This window comes from Pogona vitticeps, chromosome 8, assembly GCF_051106095.1.
Source record: "Pogona vitticeps strain Pit_001003342236 chromosome 8, PviZW2.1, whole genome shotgun sequence".
In the NCBI taxonomy this organism is placed as follows: domain Eukaryota; kingdom Metazoa; phylum Chordata; class Lepidosauria; order Squamata; family Agamidae; genus Pogona; species Pogona vitticeps.
In genome coordinates, this window is record NC_135790.1 from 976,727 (window position 1) to 1,003,532 (window position 26,806).

Genomic DNA, 26,806 nt, shown 5'->3' on the forward strand with positions numbered 1-26,806 from the left:
ACTGGACAACAGGATATGCCCAACAGTGCTCGGTAATTCTATATGTCCAGCATCTTTGCTTCTCCTCCTGTCTTATCCTGATGGCCTACAAGATGTCCTTCTGGAATCTTTGTGTGGCTGTCTGTGAAGAAGACATCTGTGGAATCTGAAACCTTGCAGATCATGGTGGGAGCAGAGTCAGGCTTCACATCAACATTGCTTGCCCATGGATATTGCATTTGTCTTTTCCGGGGCAAGAATTTCTCACATCAGTCTTCATCATAAATGCTGGAAAGCTTGGTGATTTAGATCTCTGGCTGCAGAGCCAAAGGTTGGGAGTTTGATTCCCCCACTTGGCCCTCCTTGACAGGGGCTGGATTCAATCCACAGGGTCCTTTCAGCTGTGCCGTTTTAAGATGATCATTACAGCAGAGGAGTGAAGCATGTGTGTTGCTCCTGTCTCTGATCTTAAGCTATGAAAAGAAGGCAACTGGAAAGCCCTCAGCAGACGTGCCCCAGGAAAAGCCACCAGTGGTCCTTCTGCTCCCACTTCCATCCTCCTCCCTTTTATAGCTTCTGAAGGAACGCTAGAAAAGCAACTTTGCAGCTTCAGAAGGAAATCTGGCATTGTTTTGACAATTGTGGGACAGACAAGTGACACTTCCTCCTCCTGATGAACTGGGAATTAATGAGGCAAAAACAAGGGAAAGGCTTGCTGCAGCCCAAAACCAGGAAGGCAAATAAGCTGCTTTTTCCTGCTGTTGGGAGATCTTCAGCTGCATGGTTTTGATTATTGATTCCTGTTGCTTGCTAAGCCATTAAAAACAGAAAACACAGCAACCCCTGGATGGTTTTTTTAAAGAGGAGCTGTGAACTGCCTCAGCATCCTGCGTAAAAAAAAGGGAGCTGAAAGAATGACAGGCCTTAGTGCAAAAGAGCATGTGGTAACCAGAGAGCTGCTTTGCACAGCAAGGGGATGCTTGTCTCAAAGTATTCTTATTTTATCTCATTTTATCCCACCTTTCCCTAATGCAGAGCCTCCAGGAGTGATAAAACGATCCTGGAGGCTTGATTTTACCCACTGGCCCTCCCTGCTTGGGCACGTGGCTGACCAGGAGCAGATTCTGGCACCGAAAATCCTGTCCTCTTGCTGAGCATCTTAACACAGATACAGGGCACAGGCTGGGAGAGGACCAACTTCCACAGTGCAAAGCTTGTCCGGCTGGCCTTTATAACAAGCCTCGCTTGCTGATCCACCTTTTACCCTTCGACTCATGCTCCGTGCCATGCGCCCTGTAAATTGCTCAGCATAGGCAGCACCGTTCTCTTTGAATTAAGATTTCTTAGGATGCATTTAATATATCTGCGTCTTCCTGCCTCCTCCCATTGTACCTCTGGCACAGCATGCCGGAATGACTAATAAATTACTCAGCACACTGTTACTTGGGGAGAGCGAGCTCCTTGGCGTAAGCTTGGTGGTTCTTTGAATTGGGGAGGGGGGAGCAGGAAAAGGGCCCCTGGCTGGTGTGAGACGCTGGGCAACCTCTCCCTTTTTCTGGGTGGAGAAGCTAGGAAGATGTTGGCCAGTGGGAAGTTCCCCTCTAGCCAATGCAAGATGGAAGGTGGACATCCACAAGCAGGATGGGTGTTTTTCCTAGCATCAGAGAATCAGGGGAAAGTAGAATTGAAAGGGAACTTGAGGGTCATCCAGTCCAACAGTATCATCCACTAGCACAGAGGGCACTTCTCAAATTTAGGGGGTTTGGGGCATGTCTTGGGGAGCAACCACAGTAATCTGCAATCTGTTGCTGCTGAAAATAAAAAGCAAAGAGAATTGTAACACCTTAAAAGCCACAGAAATTTCACCAAATAAACCTGGTCAATTTTTAAGGTGCTGGATTTTTAAAAAGCTAAATGTTTGTACAACTCTTTTCTGCAAAACAATAGGGGGAGGCTGAGGGGCTCAAGAGAAATACCTGGGAGGCCGTGACTGCAGCCCCACAGCATCTTCTGCCAAGGATGATTGCCTCTACCCAATGCCAGGGCCAGGTCTACTGATTTGGCATGTCCTGGGACATTAGAGTTTTCCCAAGGACAGATTCTGGACTTCTGTCACCAGTCCCCCCCCCCCCAAAAAAAACCCCTCTTACAGCTAGTCATGAGACTCTACAGCCATGAAATACTTGGTGACGTGAGCTAAATGTATTGAGGGGCGAGAGGTAGTCTTCAGCAGCTCACCCCAACTTCTGAAAAAGGGCAAGAAAACCAGGCTGAAGTGTATCAGAAGCTTTCAGTGGAAACATAGAAGCAGAAAGCTCTGGAGATAGCTTGATCAGTTTTTAAAAAGAAAGTAAAGGGTCACATGATAACTGTTTAAAAATATCTTCCAGGGACTGCATTTTAAAGCTGTTTGTTTAGCTGGAGTCTTCCATTCTGTCTGTGTCAGGCTAATGACTGAAAAGGCTGAAAGCAAGAGCTATCAATGAAAAAGATTGCCATTTTAGGACCGTACCATCACCCATTTGCTGCAATTAGGAAGTGTTCTTTTTAAAATCCTAAGTAGATAAATGTATTTAGCATTTCATTACCATATCATTAGCTACTTTCCAATGCACCAGCTTTGTGCCTAAGCTGCAGTTCTGGTCTTTTGAGGGAGCAGGGAGCAGAGCTCTGCAGCAAAGGATATGAGGAGACTCATTCTCTTGTAAATCAGATTTCATTAAAATTGTTTACAAGGCCTGTTTGTCATTCTTTGGGGGAAGATAAGGCTCTGAAAAGCCAAACGCCTTTGGAATTCTAGGCACAGAAGAAAGAAACGGAAACAATATGGCTGGAGAAACTCATTTCTTGGCTGGGAGCCGAGGCATCCTGAGTTGCTTCAGAGGATTGGTTCAGGTCGACCGCCGTAAGCTGCTGGAGGGCCAGGAAGGAGCAGTGAGGTACCTGGCATGCTCCTAACCGAAGCCCAGATGCAGAAGGTTGGCACATTTGCCAATGAAGGATCGAACACATTTTATTACCGAGCAGAATGACACTATCTTTGCATTCTCCCTGTGGCCAGAACCTGCAGAATCATCCTTCCACCAAGCTTGGAAGGAAATCATCATCATCATCATCTTGGAAGAGCAGAGCAGGAAAGGACACAAAGGATCATGGAGTTCAGCCCCTCTCAAGGAGTCACACCAGGGAATGGAACTGCCAGCCTCCCGGCACCACAGACAGGGGCCCAAACCACTGCATGATCCAGTTAGCAACTAGTTACATGTAACTAGGTGTTTGTAATTAATTCAGGCTAGGTTGGGGGGAGCAGAATGGAAAGGGGAGGAGAAGTGCAGAAATTCAAAAACTTGGCCAAATGTCCACATTGTGGTCATAAGGGCTGGGATTGAAGAAATCAGCAGTGGCCCAAAGAGTCAACGTCAGCTGGGCAGGTGTTGGATCACTAGCAATGACAGCTGGAAAGGAGAAGAAATGGTGGATCTCCATTTCTGAAAACACAGAGGGGTCTCTGTGCAATTCAGAGGCCTCAGGTGAGACAGCTGGTGAAACCTTTTAGCTGGCACACAACCACACCTGTCAGAGTTGCATCCAAGAATGATCCCACCCTGCCTCCTTCCAGCACCACCTATTTCCTGTATGGACGTGGTCCAAGATCAATGGAATTGCCCTCAGAGCTCCCAGGAAACAGAGCAGAAGTGAGATTTGCATCACTGGTCCATGGGGGTGGGCAAGAGTCTTGTTTCCATCCGCTGATGTCCTCAGCACAGCTCGAGCACCTGAGCCCACGTGAGAGAGGTGGTGACTCCCAAGTCATGAAGCCAGTAAATCTGCTTCAGGTTGAAGGTTTCAGCACCACGGAAAGCTCCTGCATCTATGACTGTGTGTAGGTCTCTTGGACTGATTTGGAGACCTTTGGGGCGCATTTCAATGTGGTCTGGAGCAATTGGTGCCCCAAAAGATTCATTCTGAGTCCAAATCAGAGCCAGTTGGTAAACCTCCCCCTGGTTTACACTGGGAAACAGAAATGGGTGTAACTTGCTTTCATTTTGCTCAGATGGACATGGAATTTAGAAGACTACAAAGAGCGGAGTAAATCTTCATACCTATCACCGTTAAATTTTGCTTTTAAAAACCATTTTGTGCCCTTTCTGATTTGACTTGTCCTCTGGACAGAGACTAGTTTATAGATTACATTGTTTCACCCTGAAATTAAATCTGGTTGTTCTTCTTTGATCCAGACTTCCTACAGGCCCGTCAGGATCAGGCAAATTCTGTCCCGCATGTGTGATGTGTCCACATGGGATGCAGTTCCCTCCTTCGGATTTACATCCCAAACAGATGCAGCCCCCGCTGGCTCTACCTCCTTGGGGCTGGCTTGTGCCTTCCTAGCTGCGGAAGTCTTTGTCATTCCCCATAGAATGACACCAAAAATGCTGATTTTATAGAGAGGGTTGAGACACTTCTCTCCACCCACAAACCGAAAATCCTTGCTGGAAAGATGTTCAAGGTGGGCAGGATTGCATGGCAGCCTATTAACATTTTGGAAAGAGGGAGGAACTAGCCTAGGAGTTCTCCCCACAACTTGGCATGATGTGAATTTGAGGCTGGGGAAGTTCCATCCCACCAGAGCCTCATCTTTCGCTCTCTCAGCAGCACAGAGAAGATGCCGATGACAGCACAGGCAGAAGGGGAAGATCAAACAGCATCACTAGATCAGAAGAGACGAGAATAGCTGGGGCAGAGAACAAAATGCCTCCAGTCTTCAGGAACAGAAACAAACTCCAATCCAAATTTTTATCACATGCCATTGCTCCAAAACCTCGCGGCGGTTTTGAGTCTTAAATGCGGGCTAGATGCTTCCAGGGAACAGGCAGTATTGCATGCATCACGGATCACGCCAGGAGACACAGAGGCTCCAAGGATTTTGGGGGGCAGGACTCGGTGGTCAACATCCGAATGAGCCCCGTCCTGCACTCGGCAGTTCTAGCAAAATGCACCCACAGGCTTATGGGCAACCGGGTCAAAGACAGGCAAAGAACCTCTTTTCTGCCACAAGACCCCTGATGGTTTAATTGCAGCACAACTACCTCCCTGCACATATTATATTCCATGTGCAGCATTGGGACGGAGAGAGAAACAGAGGAAGCTTTCTTGTCTGGTAGACTTTAGGTGAGTCGATCCCAGACATTTGGGCATCGTGTTGTCTTTTTCATGTGAGAAATCCTCACACTCACCCACCTTCTCTTTACCACCAGCCAACCTCCTTTTAACAAAGAGAGAAAATACAAACCAAGTGCCAATTCATAAAAGGCTTCTCCCACTTTCACTTGATGCTTGGATGCCAATCTCCTGTAGCCTCCAGCTGCAGGCATTTCACATTCTGAAACTTGGGGCCAAAACCCCTCTTTGGGATTGTCTTTCAGTGTACTGTAGTGCGCCATCAAGTGTCACTCAAGACAACTTGGCCCCCCAGAAGTCACTGCGGTGAACTGCCTTCCACCCTTATGCAGCAGGGAAAATAGCAAACCCATCTTCTGTTTTGCTTTCCCACACAGGGAAGCCATTCTTAATGGACTCTTAAATCAGACTTCTGTCTCTTAATTGTGGCCCTATGAAAACAATGGCCCCCATCCCAGGCGCCAGCTACCCAGCACAGGTTGTTATCCCGATGAAGTGCTTTCTTGCTAGGAACACCATGGATGCAATGAACCTACCCCTCTGGCCTTGGGACTGGTCCCGAGAAGCTTGGGTGTAGGAGACTCACAGACCAGACCACCTCTCTGTCCGTGTCCTGGACTTGCTCCCTGACTGTCTTCTTGGTGTCCTGGAAGGTTTGGGGAAGTCCTATTGATAAAGTCTTCTAGGAGGAGCAGGCACTGACTCAACCAAACCAGCTCTCAGCAGAGCCATGCCTGGCAACCCTCTCAGCGAACATCCAGAAGGCAGCTTATGACACCGGTTTTGAGGGAGAACTTCCTTGATGCCACACCTCCGTCTTCGCTCTCATAAAGTGCCTTTGTACCATTGGTGGTTTATGATGGCTCGATGCTTTTTATTGTTTTTATACACTTTCTGTTATATTACTGGTGGTTTTACTTGTTGTGGACCACCCAGAATACTGCCCTGACCTAATGGGATGGTATATAAAGCAAAGGTAATAAATAAATCGTGTTTGATGTCATTCTCCGGCTTCCACATTGATTGAAATGCTGCCCCTCCATGTGAAAATGACCAAAAAGAAATTGTTTTAAGCTGATTAAAAACTTTGTTCACTGTAGGCACCTCACAATCTCAAACCTGCCTTGGAATTTTCTGTGCCTCCTTAGGGGGCCCATTCGGCCATTTATGAACATTTATGATTTAGCCTTAGATCCTTTGCTAAAATATGTTGTTTTTCTCAAGAGGGTGAGTTTGATAGCCAGTATTTGTGAAACCTGCAGTCGGTTCAAAAGAAGTGGGAGAGAAACAGACCTCGTTTCTAGAATGCGCCAGTTTCAAGCAAAGCCCCACAGCACCACCTGGTGCATAGCCGAGCAGTGAGGTTTTGCTCAGAAAGCAGAAGACAGCAAAGTAGCTCTTGGGGCAGGATCTTTGGGAAGCCCATGCTGAAAATTAAAACCTGGCCCACTAGCCTCCTTGCTTGACTGATCACCCCACTTTGCTCCAAATTCACCCCAGTTCCAGGGGTCACATGCAATTGGGGGGGGGTAGGGATCCAGCACCTTTCCCAACTTTGTAGAAAATGCAGCTTGCATGATCATTGAGGTGTAGGTTTCTCCCCAAATATCTCCCTGACTGGTTCTGCCAACAGAGAAGGGGCTTCTTCTGTGCGTGCACCACCATCCTTTAAACCCTCCAGTGACTTGCTCCAGGAATTCCTAAGCAGAAAGCAATCCCCAAGGATACCGGAAGACCCAGTAAAACTACCCATGCTCTGCACACAGGAGGGAAGGAAGCCGAGGGCACAAGGCCCAGTAAGAAAAGCCAAGAATTGCTGCCACTGTGAGAAAACCTGTCGGTCTTTGGGCTGCTTGTTTTCATGGGAAGCACAGCTCAGCTGCAGGATTTGGACTATCCTTCTCCCCAGAGGAAAAGCGAAAGAGCAGGGAAGATCCCTACTCTTGAGTAAGCCATATCTCACCAGGAATCCCCCCTTGCAACCAAGCACTTTATCTGGGGGCCTCCAGTGGTCCGAGATGCGGTTCTAGAACCCAGCTGCCCCCATCTGGAGCTCCAGTCTACCTGGTCTGCCCCCTCTCCCCCCCCCCACGTCCTAATTCTGCCAGGAGACATACGAGGTGGGTGGCGAGTGAAAAAATGGTTATCCCAATAGGTTTTGGGTGTTGAATATCTCATTTTAACAAAACGCCCCCACATTTGCTCCTAAGATATTCTTTTAATGTGTTTTTAAATGCCTCTATGTGTCTTAATTTGTTTTATATGATTTTAATGGCCCATTTAATAATTTAAATTGCTGTTTATGTGGTTTCCCCCCCCCCTTGTTCTTTTAATGACTTGTGAACCATCTTGAGCACCACAGCTGAAAGGCAGCATAGAAAGGCAATAAATAAATGCGTATTACAAAGAAGTAGGAGGAACGCCATCAGCTGCAGCACCAGTGAGTGCTTTTTTCTGGATTTACTTTGTAATGTACACAGGACTTTATTAGTTTGCTATTCCAGTTATGGATTGCCCAGTGGTTTAGGTCTTTGGCTAAGGTTAGGAGCTGGGATTCTCACCGAGCCTCTTGCCAGCAGAGAGCCAGCCTGGGTGTCCTTGGGCAAGCTGCACAGACCCCTAGAGGAAGGGAAGGGGAAAGAGTTGCCTTCAGTTGGAATTGGCATGATGGAACATTATGAGGATGATGATGATGACTATTGGTTTAACCCATGGAATGCTTGCTATAATGAGTCCAGCTCCAAAACTGTCACACACAAAATATATTTTATTACTACTCTTTTTCCCCCTCTCAATAAACAATCACTGTAAAAGAAAAAAAATTACTATTCACTAAATAAAGTTCACAGCAAGTGAAATACAACCCATTTTTCCAGAGAAGGTACAATCTTGGCAATCTTTCATGTTCAAGTTTTAAAAAAATATACATTTCTCATCATTTTTTTCCCATAATACAGTAGATCAGGGGCTTCTGTTTCCGTCGTTTCCGGAGGCAGGTGCAATTCCCCCCTCCCCCCACTACAATCTTTATTCAAAACTGTTTGGTATAGTTAGTCATTCCCCTACCCCCAGTTTTCCTTTGATAAAAAAATATTTCCATTTATTTGGATGCTTCTCCATTTAGCTATTTCTATACAGATTATTTGCAGAAAACTGTCTTTATTGCTACTCTGAAGCTCTTATAAAAGAGGAAACTATTTCAAAAGGATAAGGAAATGTGTTTTTAACTTTGAATCCACACCTCCCTGGAGATGCAGTTTTGGTTCTTAAGTTACCCCAAGTTATATAAATATAAAGATATAGAGATAAAAAAATAGAGGTGGGGGGGAATCTCCCTTTAAATCGATTGCCTAGCCAAGATTTTACTGTGTACACCACAGACAGGCACTGCCTTCTGTTAAACAGGGAACAAAAATACTTAATTGTTTCTTTGAATGTGAACTGGAAAGTCTGCAGTGGAGGAAATGCAAGCATTTCCCATCATAGCAATGACTTTCCGATAGGAAAAACCACCATCTATTTCTTCACAGTGAACTGACAAACAAGCCAAACCTATGAACTGGCAATTGCCCTTCTCAATAAATCATTCAAGAGGTTCAATTATTTTTCCGCTTTTTTTAAAGTTTAAAATTAAACTTTTGAGCCTCTACAGGAAGCAGCTAACACAGCCCACTTCACTTCCAATGCTTGGCACTCTTAAAAGACCTGGTTAAATGATTTGTTTCTGATGGCTGGGAAGAAAACAACTGGGCCCAAATCTCGTACCGGCATAAACTAGAGATTACACCTCAGTTGGACTTGAGGAAGGAAGATAGATAAGACTTGGAGGCAGTGGGAGGAATGTCTGTCTTACTCATGGTTTATCTTGGGCGAAAAGCAAAACCCAGAATGCTCCTTTTCAGGACAGATTTGTGCAATGCTTTTGTTCCTGCCGTTTTCCCCATTGCCACTTGGGAGTTCCAGTCCAAGCACGGTATATACCAAGGCTCTGCTCTCTGGGGGCACCCTTGCTGGACCCACAAAAGGAAAGGAAGTGCAGAGCAGAGTTTGCAGGGCACCATCTAAAGTGGGGGCACCTGTGTGCCCATTTTCCAACAGTGATGACTTGTCTCCCAGTTGAGGCACCCCCTCCCCCCGGGAAGACCCAGTTCTCTTGGTGTCCAATTCCTATGAACTTATCTTGAAATGACCTGACTCTCTCAAGTATTTCTTTGTGGAAAGAAAGGTCTCTCCTCTGTTCCACTTCAGCCCACCAACCCACTCACCCACCACTCCGTCTGCAAATATTTTTGATTTGCGTTATTTTCTGACTCACTCTTCACCCGCACATAAATACAAACAATGTCCTACACACAGAATCCCTGAATATTATTTTTTCCCAGACTAGGTACAGAAACTGACACACAAACATTTGCTATGAAAGGGTCGTGCCAGTTGTGAGGTCAAGTGAAGGTGTGCCATCAGGACCAAGGAATAAATAACTCCCCCCAAATCGTGGCAAAGGTCCGTGCTTTGAGAACCCTTTGAGGAAAAGGGGGGGGGAGATTGGAAATTTGGATGGGGGTAACGGTTCTATTTACAAAGCAGCACAAAGCAGAGAAAGATCTGTGGCAGCTGCCATACACACAGGCGCGCACGCACACACACGCACACACACGCACACACACACAAAATCAATCAAACAACAATGCTATCAGACACATCTAGACCCAAATGAGTGGGGCAAGCCCGGGAACAAGGCCATCTCTAAAGCTCCAGATATCCCTCAGCTTGTGCTCGGCTGTTCAAACTAACGAGGCCCTTCGACTCAACTCCACGTGGGGACCCTGTGTTTAGTTCCCATCCCTGTTTTAAGAGCAGTACGCCTCCTTTCCCTCATAAAGACCTTCCCTGGACTTCCCAGTCTTGAAAGGAGTACCCCATCCTGTGCTTTTAAAAGAAAGGCGCCACGTCTTTTCACAGAAACGCCACGTTGATCTTTCCACCCACTCTTCAAAAAGGTTGGGCTCCTCTATATTTTTCTGCCTGTGCTGAATGTAAGGTTCGGACACCGAGGGAGAAAAAGAGAGGGGCCCAGGTGATGTGAAGCAGAACCTTGAGGTCCGAGGAGCCCACCCTTTCCAGGGAAGAGCTGGGACATGGACAGCAAGGCTGCACCTCCTAGAAGAGGCGCTTGAAGCCGGACCGGATATGCACGCGTACGTCATGCAGAAGAGTGGAAGGGATGCTTTTGACACAAGAGACACAGTGTCGTGGGTCTCAGCAGCGGTATCGTAAGAAAGAGGAAAGCAAGGAGTCAGCCTGTGGTGCTCGGGACATCCCGGGGACACCCACAGCCGGTGGCTTTGGGGGATTCGGCTCGGCTGATCAGTGCTGCCCGGCCTCCCGGATCCGGCAGGCCACGGCCGTGATGAGCGCCGCCCCCTTGCCGCTCCCGTCTTCGGACTGCAGGAACGTCACCTCGCATTTGGGCGAAAGTTGCTTCACCGTTTCTTTCATCACTGTGGAGAAACTGCAGACAAAGGAAGAAAAGGCAACACAGGAGTCAGCCCAAGAAAATATCGTGCACTGTACTGTGACCCCCCCCATCAACCCTTCATTCCCTTCTCGTCCTCCTCTTTTTACTATTTTGTTTATTTTCATTTTAAGCTGCTTTGTTGTTCTGTGTCGGCAAGTTAGAACAAACTCATCGTGATTTTGAGAGGGCTTTCAAGGTGAGGGAGACATTTAAGAAGTGGTTTTACCAGTTCCACTCCTTCAGTGAGTTTCCAGTTGAGGGGGAATTTGAACCCAGGCCCCCTGAGCCCATCTCTCTATCCACTACACGACACTAACCCCTGGGATACCTAGTGCAATGTAGTGGATAGAGTGATGGATACATCATTTATTTCATTGGTATTAAAAACCTTTTGCCTTTTTAACAACTGTAAAAAATGGTGTCCAGGAATTTGGGCTGGATGTGAAGGAATTTTACTATATCTTGCATTTCTCTACGTCTTGGTTTTGTTTCAGGCAGCACTAAGGTATTCCAAGATCTCCTGTTGGAAGCATGCAGATTACTCTGCTAGGGCACAAAAATGGTTGATCCTATGGGAGCCTCGTTCATTTTGAAGAAAGTTTCTGGTCTTCGTGATATGACTGAAATCATGCAGCGAATGATGCTTGGTGAAACCTTGAAAGCTCTGGGGTGCACCTATCATCCACAGTCCTAGCCGTCTGACATCACCTTGAACGGCCATGGCCCCCTCCTAGGGAGAAGGGCTTAGAATGAGAAGCGCTTGTTCTCTCATGTACTTTTTGGGCTGCAGCGCGAAAGGGCTCTAGCACTTAATCTCCGCACTGCAGAAGTGCCACTTGTGGGAATCCACAAGGAGGGAGCCACGCCCTTCGGTCCTAGCAAGCTGAGAGAACTGTGGGCTTGATGGCTTCAGCCAGATCATTCGACACAGATCTTCAGTCCTACCTTTCTTGACCTAGGGACTTGAAAGCTGTTGGAAAGGAAAATGAAGCTGTTCAGCAAGTGTTACCCAAGATCAAAGGGTGTCAAGACTTCAGTCCCTGTGGTCAACATCTAGGCTCCTTCGGTGTAGGAATATTCTTGCAAGAATTTAAAGCGCATGCATGTACCCCTAAGGAATACAGTTCTGGAGCCAGACGCAAGAGATGTAGAACCTCAATGAACCCCCAAAAGAAACCCTATTCTGCACTGATTCCCCCCCGTACAATCCTGACGACCAAAAGTGACAGTGAAGTCCTCTATCTCTATCCCCTCCCATGGGGGGGGGGGGAGGTCGCCCCAGGCGAGGTCTTGTACAAGGGACTTACTGAGGGTGGAGTTTGTAAAGGGTCCCATCCACACCAATGGTGATCTTGAGGAAGTCCAGCCCACGGTTCTCCCGTATCTTGTCCACCACGGCAGCCATTCCTGCCCCGCACAGCTGAGCGGCACGCCGGGCCACCACCGTGCACACTTCCTTCACGATGATGCTGTCGTCGCAGGTGCTTTCCAGCCCGAGGTGCTGGAGGATCGAACGGACCTGGAGGAGGGCCAGGCGGTCGCTGGAGGAGGAAGGAGAAGAAGGCACAGAAAGCCTTAGAAGGGCAGAGAATGGAGGGGGGGACTAGATCAAAAGAGAGAGAGAGAGAGAGAGAGAGAGAACACGCCTGACAGTTTGGCTGGAAAGAATGCAAGACCGCTCAGAGCTGAGAAAAATAATTTGCGCCTGCTCAAAAGGAGCCCCTGTCACAAAGCAGATGCGAGGGGGGTGGAGGGGGCACATATACTGGTCTAGGGTCTCTGGAATAACTCTGGATGTATCACAGAGAACTGCTGGAGGGCTCAGAGGTTTAGGTCTCAGGCTGAGGAGCCAGAGATTGGGAGTTTGATTCCACGCCCGCCCGCCCCCCGGCCTCCTTGACATGGAGCAGGACTCGATGATCCATAGGTGCCCTTCCAACTCTGCAGCTCTCTGAGGATGATGATTAAATGGAAAAGGGGCAAATACAGAGCCCTGTGATCCCTCCATCTCTGGGTTTCACCTGCTACCAAGAGAAGTTATCAGCAGAATACTGCACTTTATAACCTCCAGGTGGCAGCAAAGAGATGCGGAGAGGATGGGGACAGAATGGATCAGCCCAAGCTCTCCGGCCGCCTGAGGCAGGAAACAAAAGGGCACCCTGTTATATACCAATAATATATATTTCGATTGGCCCTGTGAGGTTCCGGAAGGGATCAAGTCAACGGTGGCCCCTTCCGCCTTCTCCGCCTGTGTCCATGGGGCGGATGTGGGTCCATGATGCTTTTTGGCCTTTCCCAGGGAGGTCCCTGCAGGGCTCAGCCTAGAGGGCTCTCCCCTCCTCCTCCTCCACCAGCTCCCGCTCAGCTCTCACCTCTCGATCTGCGAAAGGAACTTGGTCTCGAAAATCCCCCGGGTCTTCAGCCGCTCGGAGATCCGGCCTCGGAAGAGCAGCCCTCGCTTGGTGAAATCAATCAGGATGTTCCGGACAATCTCGCCCAAGTACATCCCGCTGATCATCTTCTCGTACCTGGGAAAAGAAAAGGGCCAACGTCCAGCGGAGAAAGGACGACCCCGGCCTTGCAGGGGAAAGGCCTTCGCACGGATGAGGAGCAACAGCACCTTTTGCCTGGACCGGATCTCTTTCTGGTGACAGAACCAGGGTTGCAGGCCTGTTTTTAAGCCTCAAGGGCACACTGAGGCAGAGTGGGTGCTTTAGCAAGAGTGGGGTTCCTTTTTTCCACCCTAAGCACTTACCGTGGGCTGCTCCCGGCACAGAGATCCAACCCCCCCCAAATAAGGGCACTCTTTTTCAAGGGGAGAGGAAAAAAGTCAAAATAGAAGGTGACTAAACATGCCCTTTTGGTTGTGAAGTTTTTGGGCTGGCAGTTTATTCCACATGTGTCAACCATAGCTCTTGGAAATCCATAGCAGTGGAACTCCCATTTTAAAATTTTTTATATATTTTTAAAAAATCAGTATCAGGGCACTGGGGTCCTCAAAAAAGGCTACTGGGGTCCTGCCCCCCCCCCAAACCACACACAAGGAAAACACTTGACAGCAGATCTGAGTGTGTTAAAGATTATGTGAGGATAGGAGAGAGAAACAATGCAGACAAATGGGGAGGGGGGAGGATCCCTGCCCTAAAACGACCCCCTCCACACACACACACACCCCTCACCTTTGCTTCCCAGGGTTGAGGGAGTTTTCATCCACAGCGATGTCAAACTCGGTCCGAACGTTGTCCAGGCAGCCGTTGTCGCCAAAGGCCCCCCACTCCATGTTGATGCACATCCGGCCCTCGTCCCCATCCACCAGCTCTATGTTCTTCATCTCCTCCATGTAGCAGGTGTTGCTGCCTGTACCTGGGGATTCATAAAGGATAGAGGCCTCAAGCACTGAAGGAGGAGGACATGGCAGGGCAAAGAGGGAGAGGAAAAGGGCTTAAAACACACCAAATACAAATTGTTGGGCAGTGGCTTCAATTCCACAAGAAAAGGAGGGAAGGGGGTCTCGCAGTTTCCATTAAATGGGGGAAAGAAAGTAGTCCTTCATTCCCTTAGTCACAAAAGTCAAAAGGGAAACTGAGGCAATGGCCCAGTTAAGAAACAAACCTCTCCTCAACTTTCTTATTCTTTGGCTATGAGGGCAAATGGACCAGAAAGGGGCCAGACAAAGCCTGCCTTAGTTTCGTTCCCATCGTCTGTTGGCTTTTATTAAAATCCAGGACAGACTGGGCCGGCTGTTTGACAGTGGAAGAGGTATAATTTCTGGCTTTGGCCCTGCAGGTTCTGAAGACAGAAGCGCCGGGGGCTTCTGGTGGAGAGCTTGCAGCGTTTGGGCATCCAAAAGGCAGATGAATAGGAAGCTCAAGCGGAGACGCTTCAGAAGAGAGACTCTGTTGCTTTGGAAGCACAGGAAAGAGGGGCGACGGAAGAGCCGAGGAAGCATATTCCTCAGGAGGGGCGGACCAGGGGCTGCCACAAAACAAGTGCTGAATCTCGAGTCTTTTTAGGTTTTAACAATGAATCAAACGACTTGGCCCCTTACGGCTGTGAAAAGGCACTCAAGCACACCTACGTAGGCATCGCAGAGAGCAGAGCGCGGCTGAGCCGGCTTCCCAGGGAGTGACAGAATAAGGTCTCAGCCGTCTGCACGGCTCCTCAGGGCCTGCCTTTCCCAAAATGCACTGGGATTTTACACACAGGTGCAAGCCAAACTGCAAGCTGCTGTTGCTCTTTGAAGCCCCTTATCAAAAGGCTGAATGTCGCAGGTCACGCCTCTGGTTCTGCAACCGGCAGGCAGGCTGGGTTCCTCAATCATTACCTTCAGTTTGCCACTTTGCAATGTGGTTTTGCTGACACCCATGGAGGATCCTGATAGAGGATTTTTAGCCTTTGTGAAAAACAAGGGAGTCTATCCTGTTTGGGTGCAATCCCTACAGAGGTGTCCGAGTTCACCAGTTTTAGGGAAGGCTTTGGGGCAGGACCTACGGACACTTTGGCAGCCACGGAGTCATCCTCAGGCAAAAGGGGGGCAACGCAGCTGTTCTAAAATGGGAAGCCTCGAACCTTACCAACAATGAGGCCGACTTCGCAAAGGGGGTCTTCATACCCACAGGTCATCATGGTACCCACTGTGTCGTTCACCACGGCGACCACGTCAAGGTCAAACTCCTGAGAAAGAGTGGAAACCAGCAGTGAGTGTAAGTGCAGAGGACAGCCAGCGTTTGGTTGCATTCTTGCCTTGAGCAGGGGGTTGGGCTGGATGGCCTTGTAGACCCTTTCCAACTCCACTTCTCTATGATTTCTAGGCTTCTCCCAAGCTGGAAAATACATGTTTGTTTTCCCCCCCTCTAAGCTTGGCCAAGACTCTGTTTACAAACAAGTCATTGTACCCTTAAATCAAGGATAGGCAGTTTTTGGAGGCCCAAGGCTGAACACAGCCCCCCTTGCCTCCCATCTCGGAGGGGGTACCTCTGTCCTGGCTTCCACAGTGATTTTGACTTTTAACAGCCCTCTCGTGCCTGCTTCCCTCCCACCCTTCCCAGCCTGCTTTATGACATGGGAGTTACTTCTTATCAGGAGAGAATCACATTGCAAAATGGGGGAAGGGGGGATTTTTTTTCCTTTTAAAGGAGCAATCATCAGGGTTTGCCCGGGGTCACATTCCACAGATGTCCCAAGAAGGAAGCTTGCTGGCTACGAGCCAGACCGTCTCTATCCCTCCCTTAGATCCTCCCATGCTCCTAACTTTGCTTTCCCACCATGCAGTTTTTGGGCTTTGGGGGGGGGGCACGTAAGGTCTTCTTTTCTCCTGGTGCTTTTCAGGGAACGAGACTCACCTCTCTCCGGTGAATGGCTTCTTTCAGCAAGGCCACCACATCTTCTCCCTCACAGCCGGTAGCCTTGAAACCTTTGGTCCATTTCAGGAGGATACCCTTCAGAGACACACGCAACGGAAAGGAGAGGTGACGCCAACCCACAATGAAAGCCAAAATATTAAAAATCCTGAGGCTTGATCGTTGGACTTTTACAAAGTCCCAAAGGATATGGGCAGGCCGCTGGGGCAGCACAAAACATTCCCTAGCCAATGATACCGTTGCTTACATTGCCTTTACATCTGGACCAATGCCCTGTTGGCTTCTTAGGCAGGTAGGGGTGTGTGTGTGTGTGTGTGTGTGTGTGTGTGTGTGTGTGTGTGTGTGTGTGTGTGTGTGTGTGTGTGTGTGTGTGTGTGTGTGTGTGTGTGTGTGTGTGTGTGTGTGTGTGTAAATCTTCGGAGTGGCCCAGATTCCTGTGTCTTTGCAGTTTTGTTCCTTTGGAGAGGTTCTGTCCATCAGGGACTTCCCCCGCTTGCAAACCCATCCCCGGATATGAAAACTGGTCGGACTACCCCAGTATTCTACTTATTTGCCCTTCTATTTCTCTCTCAACAAGTTTTGTCACTGGAATGATCTACGACAAAGGGAGACCAGAGGGAGGCTGGCCAGCGCTTACCTCATCCAGGCTCTTCTGCTCACAAGGAAAAGAGAAGGTGAAGCCGAGAGGGAGCGAGACCCCCTTCATGCCCATGTATTCCAAGAAGTCCGAAATGCAGTGGACGATGTGGTCGAAAAGCTGGAAGGGAGAAGCAGCGGTCAGGAGAACCTGTCCAACCTGATTAAGAGCCAGCTAAACCAACGGCCATGCCCCAGAGGCAGCAGGTTTATGCTTCTCTTCCTGCAGGGCCAAAGTCCCCACCCTGCTCAAAATGACCGAGGGCCCGGGAATACCACCGCTGTCTTGCACATCATGTGAGAGAGGACATGTTTTCAAACCAGACTGGGACATATTTTGAGGGGAATCAGAGGAAGGAGCAGATCAGGTCCTGTCACCAGTCTCTCTGGGAAGAGGTATTTGTCAAAGGAGGGAGGGAGGGAGGGAGGAAGACTATGTGCAAAAGCGCAGGGAATTCAAAGGGTGGCATTTCTTCCATCAGTTGCCAAAACATCCAGGGACCAGCCCAGGGGTCAACTACCAGCCACAGCAAGATGTGCTCCCCCGTGCAAGACCTTCTCATCTGCCTGTGATCAAACTGGAAGTGTGTGAACATTTGAGGATATTCTTTCTGGGGGTGTATGTGTGCACGCACAGCATTTAACTTGATCACACTTTCAGGAGTATGGCAGAAAGAGAAGCCTTTGCATTAATCCAGGGCTCCTTAACCTGCAAGAAATTGGTCTGTCTAATATTGCACCCTTTCTTCTAGAAGCTCTCTAAGATTTTCCCCACATCCCTTCTAACTGGAGGGGCCTCAGATGCTTGGCCTGTCTGGAAAGGAGAGCTTTTTGCTCTTTGCTCTGTGCCCCCCCCCCGAGCCTCCCCCAAGCTCCATTTCCATGCCCTCACCTCATCTCCTGTCCCTTGCATGATCTCCTGGGGAATTGCGTAGATCTTGTTGTGCATCTCCACGCTGCGCCGCATCCCATTCCGTAGGCGCACCAGCAGCACCCGGAAGTTGGTGCCCCCCAGGTCCAAAGCCAGGAAGTCCCCTTTTTCTGAAACCAAGAGACACTTCGCTTTTAGCACCACGTTCAGCTGCTCTAGTTGGCTGGCTGACGAATCCCGTACAAGGCCACAATCCACCAGGAACTTCCACAGTGTAGGCGTAATTTTTTTGTAGATGCACGGGCCATGCTCAGGGTATCTCAGAAGCCCCGGTGGCTGAGGGCTCCCAGACGGAGCTCAGGCCCTCGATTGCATCTGCAAGACATCCTGCTGGTCCACAACCCCCTCCCTCTTGCCTCAGCGGCACAGGGACCCCCCCCCACACACACCCCTGGCTGCTCCATCACCTGTTCCATCCGGCGTTGAGCACACGTAACTGGGCAGCATTTTCACAGTGGCCTCCTCGTGGGTCTCCCGAGCCAGGCCCCGCTCCATCTCCTCCCTCATCCTCTCTTTGACCTCCAGCAGCTGCTCATGGCTCAGCCGGAGGGGGTCCAAAATATTCTGCCGGGCTTTGTGTTGCGCTGCGAGGCGGTAAGCTACAGCCGTGACCATGGCTGCACCCTTGCCGCTCCCGTCTTCGGACCGGATGAATCGGATCTCGCAATCAGGGAGAAGGCGCCGCACGACCTTCTGGAGGCGCCGGGCAAAACTGCAGAAGGCACGGGATGGAGACAGAAGCCATTGCAAACCAACACTGCTAAGCCAGAGGGCTATCAAACTGCTTTGGCGGGTGAGTGTAGATACCCCCATAGCTTCCCCCGTGGCTCACTGTCCTCCTTGCCTCCAGCGGTACCAGGGCTCCCAAGGTTCCAGCCCTGGGACATTCTGATTGGCGTGGGCCATGGGTCCTACAGCCCACCCCTTTTCATACAGCCTACTCGTCAGTCCCCTCTGGAGGTTAGTTTCAATCCGTAAACTCAGTGGTTCTCAACCTTGGATCCTCAGATGTTCTTGGACTACAACTCCCAGAAGCCTTCACCGCTAGCTGTACTGGCCAGGATTCCTGGGAGTTGGAGTCCAACCACAGCTGGAGGCCCAAGATTGGGAATCATTGCTCAAAGTACCTGGGAAAAGTTTTTTCCAAAGAGACGTCTACCTGCGACCATCAGGGGAAGGTCTGGAGGAGCACCTTCGCTGCCCATGGGACCACGGGGCCCCTCGCCTGCTTCACCAGGAGTGGGGAAACTGCTCCACCCCCACCATGGGCCTTCCTTCTAAGTCCGCCAAAGGGGTCCCCACTTGCTCGTGGCCCAAGTGGTTCCCTTCCAGCCCCTCCACTTACTGGGGATGTTTTTTGTACACGGTGCCGTCCACCCCGACGGTGGAGCGCAGCCGGTTGACTCCTTTGTTCTCTTTGATGCGCCGAAGCACGGCAGCCAGCGCTGCGCCGCAGAGGTTTGCTGAGCGGGTGGAGACAATCTCGCAGATGCGCTGGGTGGCTACACAGTCGTCGTGGGAGGGCTCCAGGCCCAGACGGGTCAAGATCTCTCTGGCTTTGGACAGGCCTTCCTTCTCCCTGAAAGGCCAGAGGGCAACAAGTGAGTTGGGGAGCAGGGAGGGCAGAGCAGGGCAGGCTGCAATTCCTGCCCCACAGCAGGAAGGTCCTGATTCCAAGGACACTCCTCCCCAGGACAAAGCATGGGATCCAAAAAAACCCTTTCCCCCCACCTTCCTTTGGGCATGGCATGGGGAGTTTGTCCCATGGCTAAAAGCGGGGCGAAGGGGCTGGAGTTGATGGCTACAAGTGGATCCCGGGCTTATTGAACCCCCTCCCCCAGGTGCCCATGGACCCTCCCCACTACTCTGCCACGGAGTGCAAATATTTTCTGGGCTGCACCCATGCTTTTTACATTGAGCAGGCCATAGTGATACCAACCCAGAATGTCCCACCCACCTGCCCAGTCGACTGGAACTGGATGCCTGAACACTTTCAGTTTTGATTTTAAATCGTTGTCATTGTCATCTTAGGTTTTTGGCTGAAATTTGTGTCTGCTATATAATATCAGCCAATGTTTTTATAATTTGGATTGATGGTGCCTAGCGTTTTTGAATACGAATAATGGCTTTTGGCCATTTTGATGTCAATGGTAGCCCACGGTGGGTCTTGGGGGCAAAAATCCCATTCTTAGACCACCCAAAGTGTCCACCTCTTCTCCCCTCCCCGCCCCAAAGGGTGAATCAGAGGAGGATTGTAGCCAATCTTGCATGCTGCCTTGAGAAAGGGCATTGGAGTTGTTAGCATGTGATCATGCCGTTTAGTGCATGATCACAGCTCCAACGGAACGTGGCTGCCCGCATCAGCAGCCCAGCTTCGACCAGGAAGGGGCCTAAAGGGGTTCTCATACAATCTCTGGCCCCCAACAAAATCACGCGGCACCTAGCACATCGGGGAACAGACTGGACTGGGGCTGCTTCTTTGCTTCAATGAGGGTGAGGTCATTCAAAAATGGGGTTGCCTCTTAGGATACATAGGCGTTCCCCTTTCATTTCGTCACCAGCCCACATCACTGCGATCACCAGGTTCTGCAAAGGGATGCACTCATGGGGAATCAAGCGCACAGAAGTGCCTGGAGGACCCACCCCCTTGGCCACCTCTGGTGTGGCCAGCCAAGGCAGAGGGACTTTTGAGCCAGAGGTCCCAACTGTTAGCCGACTCACTTCTCAATGGCCGAGACGTATCTGGTCTCGAAGTGTCCCGTCGTCAACAGGTCCGGAGTGAGCCTTCCCTCGAACAGGAGCTCCTCCTTGGCCATCTTCACCAGGATAAGCCTGACCAGCTCGCCCATGTACATGCCGCTGATCATCTTCTCAAATCTGCAGAGAGGAAGGGGGTTCACTGGAAGGAGATGGCTAGAGCCATGTGCAGATGGCTCCACCTCGAGCACAAAAAAAAAAAAAGCCCAAGTAAGAGTCCTAAAACCCAATGGCTAGTGCCTCCTAGAGGGCTGGCTAGAGTCGACCCATTGAATCAATGAGTTTTGTGTAAGTGAGGCCTTAATCAGTTCTTGAATTGACCAACGGATTAAATGGAGTTTAGGACGTAAGGTCTCTCCAAGCAGTCCCTCCAGCCATCTGAGGTCCCAAGGGAAATGGAGCAGCCGCTGATATTTTTTACAAGGTGGATGCCAAGGGTTGTAAGTCTGTGCTTCACCAATCCAAAAGACCTTTGCCTCTGGAGCAACAGTGGCCTTTCTCCCGTGAGCCCTGGCAAGGAGCTCAGAGGGAACCACAAAGTTCAGCAGTCCAACTTCTCCACCACAACTTCTCAACCACACTGGGTGTTCCCAGGAAGGCCTTTGAGGAATCTCTCTGGGCCGCCTAATCCACCCACCCCTGAGAGAGACAGGCATGTGTGACAGGAGACTAGTACTGAAGCCATGACTCCAGCCACGCAAAGGCTTTCCACTCACAATTGTTTGCCTGGGTTCAGCGATCCCATGTCAATATCCCGGTCAAACTCTGTTCGGATATCATTCAAAACACCATCATCCCCGAAGGCTCCCCACTCCATGTTGATGCACATGCGCCCCTCATCGCCCTCCACTAAGTCAATGTGGCGCATCTCCTCCATGTAGCAAGCGTTGGTACCCGTGCCTGGAAAGATGAAGGGGGAAGCAGAGGAAGTTGAGTGAGAGGCTGAACCTTCAAGACAGCAGTCCAGGGTCCTTCAGTTGTCTGCCCCTCTCCTTCAAAATAGTCTAAGGAGTAACAGCCAGACTGACTACAAAAATTCAGTTCTTTAAAAAAAAAACCCAGTTTATGAATGTGGGATATTGTGCTTCTCTGCCCATGATGCAAAAGGCCAGGAAATGGTCTGAGCTTGCTGCATAATATCATGCCTGGGTTTCCAGCAGGAGAAAAGGATGCAATGCTTTGCATTGCAAGGAGCAAAAAGAATGTTGGGAACAACAATGGCAGCAGTCAAGATGGTCTACAGGATCCCCTCTTGTGCTCACTGTCATTCACCAAGGGACACCAAGTAAAGAAAAATCCCAGAGACAAGTCTGAAGACAAACAAATCAGAGGCCTTATTGAATAAAAGCTGCCTTAAATCTGAGCGGGCAAAGTGCAGGCCAGTTACATCTTACCAACAATAAGTCCAACTTCACAGTTGTGATCATCATAGCCACAGGTCATCATGGTTCCCACAGTGTCATTCACCACTGCAACAATATCGATGTCAAAATCCTGCAAGACAGGGAGGGAGGGAGGAAAAGCTGAAGCGCTGGCATTTCCACAAGAGGGCGCCAGGGCTTCAGTTCCACCAGGAATGTTGGCCAAGTGTTTGGGTCCAACTCTTGACGCCCAAGTCTTTGGTACAAAGTCCTGAGCCCAAAGCCAAGTCCCTACTAAAAACAAGCTTTTTCCCCCAGAAAAAAAGGGAGGGGTGGGTGGGTTCTGAGTTGAGGTTTGAGTCTGAGTCATTGGGGGGGGGGGAACAAAGCAAAAAAACAAAGAGGCAAATCTGAGTCAACTTGACCACTTCAAATGAAGTCCGACTTGACAGTGAGACTCACAACTCAAATTCCCCAGCCCTGGGTCCCATCAAGTCCAGCTTTCTGGGAACAAGGCTAGGAGACTCCCTGCCTGCTCCCAACTCCTGATATTCCTAGGAAAAAAACAAGACAGAAATATGGGGAAGGAGAACGTCCTTGAGCTTACCCCTCGTTTCTTTATGGACTTCCGCAAGAGGGAAACCACATCCCTCCCTTCCACGCCACTTGACCGGAAACCCTTGGTCCACGTAACGAGGATGCTCTGGTGAAGAGAAAGAAGGCTGAGCCACAAGAGAGCCTTTCCTAATCCTGGAGAGGCTTTGTTCCTTAATGCCTAGAAAATCCCCACATGGCCTTTCATCTTGAGAAAAAGGAAGGAAGGAAGAATCAAGGAGGGGGAGGGAGGGAGAGGGAGAGGAAGAGAGGAAGAGAGAGGAAGAGAGAGAGAGAGAGAGAGAGAGAGAGAGAGAGAGAGAGAGAGAGAGAGAGAGAGAGAGAGAGAGAGAGAAAGAAAGAAAGAAAGAAAGAAAGAAAGAAAGAAAGAAAGAAAGAAAGAAAGAAAGAAAGAAAGAAAGAAAGAGAAAGAAAGAAAGCCCAGTTATCGCTCCCAGAAGGGCCAGTGTTCCACTCACCTCGTCCAGCTTGGTCTGGTAGCAAGGGAAGGAGAAGGTGAATCCCAGGGGCAGCTTCTTCGCCTTGATCTGCAGCTGGTCCATGAAGCTGGCCAGACATTCGGCAATGTGATCAAAGAGCTGGAGGAGGGAGAGGCAGACCTATGTTTAGGAAGCCCTCCTGGAGATGGGAAGGTGGACTGGACTGGACTGGACTGGGGAAACCTTCCATAGCGTCCACTAGTGTACACTCTGCTGCTCTCAAAGAGTATTTCCTTCCTTTCAGTTCCCCTTAGTGGGAGCGGCATTAGGCAGTTTGCAGTGTGACTGTATCCCTGCAGATGCACCAACACGCAAACTAGTTGTTTTGATGCCATTAAAACACGCTTATTGACGTAAGCCTCTTCTGTATAGTCAAACCCACTATTTCATAGTCTCACCTAAAGATGGCATGATCTGCATAGGTCAACTCACTTATTGTGTATGCATTGTGCTCTATTACAGCCACTGACTGCATTGACATTTTCAGATGGAGTCATTCAAAAGCACAACAGCAATACCCAGCACAAAGTGTTCCATATTGACATGATCCAGCGTCAATATGTTCTGGTGCAGAAGTTCCAGAGGCCCTTTTGCTGGGCTCAACTGGGAGCCAGTCTAGCTGGACAGGGAGGCCGGGCTTCCAGAAGACCATCGTCAACCCTTTCTGCACCAGCAATAACCCCGGTCTCTGGAAAACTAAAGCACTCTGGTTAGGTGGCCCAATCTCACCACTCTGTGCTGGAGGTAGACCAGGCCTTCAGATCACCAGCCCTAAGGAGCAAGATTAAGCTGCTCTGTTTAGGACATCATCAGTTAATACTTTTTATTGGAACATATCCTGAGCCCTAAGCAGGGCATGACTGTATGTGTTGACCAGCAGACTGAGTTTCCTACAAGTCTGATTCACAAGGAAAGGCTACCCAGTACAGCAATACCGCCCCCCCCTTTTGCTCTAAAGGAAGCCCACATGAATTGCCAACTCATGCAGCGTAGCAAGAAGTGCCTAACTCATCCATCGTATATAATCTGCAACTTAACAGAAGACAAGCACCTCCTTTTCCCAAACATGGGTGCAGGTAAGTCTCACCTGCCTGGCCATCTCTCAGGTTAACACTCCACAGGCTGACTTCGGCAGCACTGCAGGGTGAAATGCAGGCCAAACTAATCCCCGGAAAGAGAGAGAGGTTTCTTTCCCCCTGGAATGCACAACGCCCCGCCGTGACGGTGCTCGAGCCGGGAGGGCCAAGGCGGGGCCGGGCCGAGACGAGCTTGGGCAAGGCTGAGCCGCTCACCTGCATGCCGCTGCCTCTCATCAGATCCTCAGGAATAGCATAGATCTGGTTCTCCATCTCAACCTTCTTGCTCCCGTTGTCTGCCACCTTGACTCGCAACACCCGGAAATTTGTGCCCCCGAGATCCAAGGCCAGGAAATCTCCTTCCTCTGCAAGGGGGGTGTGTGAGAAAGACCACAACGATCAGAAACATTTTATCTACTCAGTTCTGGGGTCTGCGTAAATGTGGAAGGGAGCAGCCCCGTGTCCCACAGTGAACTCGCTCTGTCCTTTGGAATACCATCTACAGCAGGCGGCGGGGGGGGGGGGGAACTTCGGAGGATCCTGTTCCCAAACTCTCTTAAACTGGAAGTGGATTTCCAATCTCCTCTGATCAGCACTTCTGGGGACTTTCTAACAGCAGAAGATGATGTTTTTGAACTAAATGAAAATGTTTTAAAGTAGTGGCAGGCTCGGGGGGGGGGGGTGATGCATCCAGCCTGCAGACCACTCTTTGCCCACCCCTGATTGACAAGATCTCCCTGCCAGCCCTCTCAGCATACAATCCCTCAGGCAGAGAAGGAACCTGGAGCAGGAACGTCACGTCCAGGGCCTCCAGATGGAGGAAGAGCGCCACTCATAGGTGGGCTTCCTGCAACCGACCACATGGCCGTGCGTGCCCGTTATGGCCAGCCCTCAATTCCACGTAATCTGCAGCCACTATCCGTGGCGACTGAACGTGCAACTAGCCCTCATGCAGCTTCTGTTCCTTTGAGACAGGACTTGCACAGAAGAGATTTCCAGCAAAATGCACCCTGAGGACATTCTGTTAAAAGTTATTAAGTTACCTTAACTTCACATATGAATTTATTTAATTTATCCAAATGCAGCTCTCCAGAGGGCTATTTCCAGCAGCCCTTGATTTACATCTGTGTCTGCCCAGGTCCTTTCGGACTGTACCTTCCACCGTCCTCACTTCTGGCTACGCTGGTCAGAGCTGTTGGGATGCAGAGGCCAAAAGCATCTGGTGGGCACCCTTGCCCGTCCTCAATTCTTGGGCCCCCCTCCTGCATCCTGTCCCTGCCAATCAAGGCAGATGCCAGAAAAGAGATGCCCAGCACTCACAGGAAGGCAGCTGCCCCAACGGATTCTTGGTAAGCCACTCAGCAATTGCATGCATGGTGTTCCACAACATTTCAGCAGCAGCAACAGCCACTGCCAGATTCAAGCTATGGAAAGAAGCTGCCTTGGCCCCAAAGAGAGCAAGCAGGCAGTATGGAATGAATGCCCCGTGGACCAAGCTGACCCTGGACTGCAGTTAGGGAGGAGGGCGCTCCTTCCCTGCTTTCTCGGTGGCTCACAAGAGCTCCCAGCCTCTCTGCGGCTCCTCCAGATGGAACTGCCTGCCAGAGATGCAAAGCAGGCAGACACCCCACCCCACCCCACCGAGGCCTCAATTTTGCACTTCTCTGCCCTGAACCTCTTGCAAAAGTCTTGAAATGACCTTTCCCTGCTTGGGAGGGCTGCTTGGCTGCCAACGTGAGGCCCCCGTAGGAGCTGTGGGTCCACGGTTGCCCCAGTCTGTCAAAGCAGGGAGCCAGCTTTTGCAAGAGCTGCGGGAGGCGCCAGCCTGGTGGCAGAACCTGGACTTGGAAGGGGCTCCCTTTGGCTGCCTGGCCTCTGGAGGGGTTTGGGGGTCCGGTTGGCCCCGAACCAACCCTCCAGCCCCGGTATCTCATTTACAAGGCAACAATACCTTCCAGAAGGCATGGGGAGCATTTCTGACCGGCTGCCAACCCCCTTTTTCAAAATGACGGCCAGGTCAACAAGTGTCAGACGGCTGCTTGAGCCGTGAACTTCTTCCTCCTTGGCCAAGAGGCCTGCTTTGTTCCTCCAAGCCACTCCGAAGATGACCCCTATCCATGAAGTTTGTTTATCCCCCAAAACAACAAACTCTGAAACCACAGACCTTGTATCACCATAAATACAAGCGTGCACACCTCTCACGAAGTCTCTACAGCTTGTGAAGGTCGTCAAGAGGCTTCTGGCCCTTGCGGTGAAATCCAGCTGGGACTTCCCACTTCCCTCTCTCTGAGTTACAAACATCACCCCTGTTGTCACTGTCAACTGTTCTACTGTGAAGTAGGGTCAGGCTGCGAATGGCCACCCCTAAAACACCGGTCCTCTGAATCCTAGTTTAGCAATCTCATAACACCACACTATATAGGAACAGACAAGCGGCATGCTTTGTAAAGTCACTCTGCGCACGCCCAGGGGAAATGCTTTCCATGACAGCTCCCACCCCCTCTTGCCTTCCAAAGTCCTCTGAGTAGGAACAATTCGCCATTTCTCCCCTGGGCCACTGGGTTTCTAAGGTCTGGGGATACGGGGGAGCCCCTTAGACCCTCAGAAATGGCCACTCCAGCCCAAAACATGGCCAGTGCCCCTTAGACATTACAGCTTGGCCATTTTATTACTTAGACTGCGTGCCTTTCACCCCATTCACCCTCGCAATATCCAGCAGTGGAAACAACACAGAAAGGCACCCTGGCCCACCAAATAGCTCAGAGGTAACAAACACGCTTGGTGTGCAAGAAACGGCAGGTTCAATTCTCAGCTGCATCTCCAGGCAGGGCTGGCGGGGGGCGGGGGGGGCTGGCAAGAATATGGGACAGTCAGTGTGAACAACAGCAGGCTCAGGGGAAGGAGAGGCAGCAATGG

General features: G+C 50.2%; 1 protein-coding gene across 2 annotated transcripts in view; it reads right to left on the reverse strand.

Moving 5' to 3' along the window:
• Positions 1–7,904: 7,904 nt before the first annotated feature.
• LOC110072091 (hexokinase-2) overlaps positions 7,905–26,806 on the reverse strand; it is a 46,133-nt gene continuing 27,231 nt past the window's right edge. For both annotated transcript variants that reach the window (XM_020780130.3, XM_072979370.2), the window contains exons 3-18: positions 24,107–24,255; positions 22,794–22,913; positions 22,328–22,423; positions 21,754–21,853; positions 21,076–21,259; positions 20,324–20,479; positions 18,948–19,181; positions 18,010–18,314; positions 17,564–17,712; positions 16,673–16,792; positions 16,018–16,113; positions 15,250–15,349; positions 13,855–14,038; positions 13,048–13,203; positions 11,983–12,216; positions 7,905–10,669 (exon numbers count right to left, since the gene is read on the reverse strand). In XM_020780130.3, the coding sequence (XP_020635789.3) occupies positions 10,525–10,669; positions 11,983–12,216; positions 13,048–13,203; positions 13,855–14,038; positions 15,250–15,349; positions 16,018–16,113; positions 16,673–16,792; positions 17,564–17,712; positions 18,010–18,314; positions 18,948–19,181; positions 20,324–20,479; positions 21,076–21,259; positions 21,754–21,853; positions 22,328–22,423; positions 22,794–22,913; positions 24,107–24,255 (2,528 nt within the window). In that variant the 3' untranslated portion in view covers positions 7,905–10,524. The remainder of the gene's footprint in view (positions 10,670–11,982; positions 12,217–13,047; positions 13,204–13,854; positions 14,039–15,249; positions 15,350–16,017; positions 16,114–16,672; positions 16,793–17,563; positions 17,713–18,009; positions 18,315–18,947; positions 19,182–20,323; positions 20,480–21,075; positions 21,260–21,753; positions 21,854–22,327; positions 22,424–22,793; positions 22,914–24,106; positions 24,256–26,806) is intronic.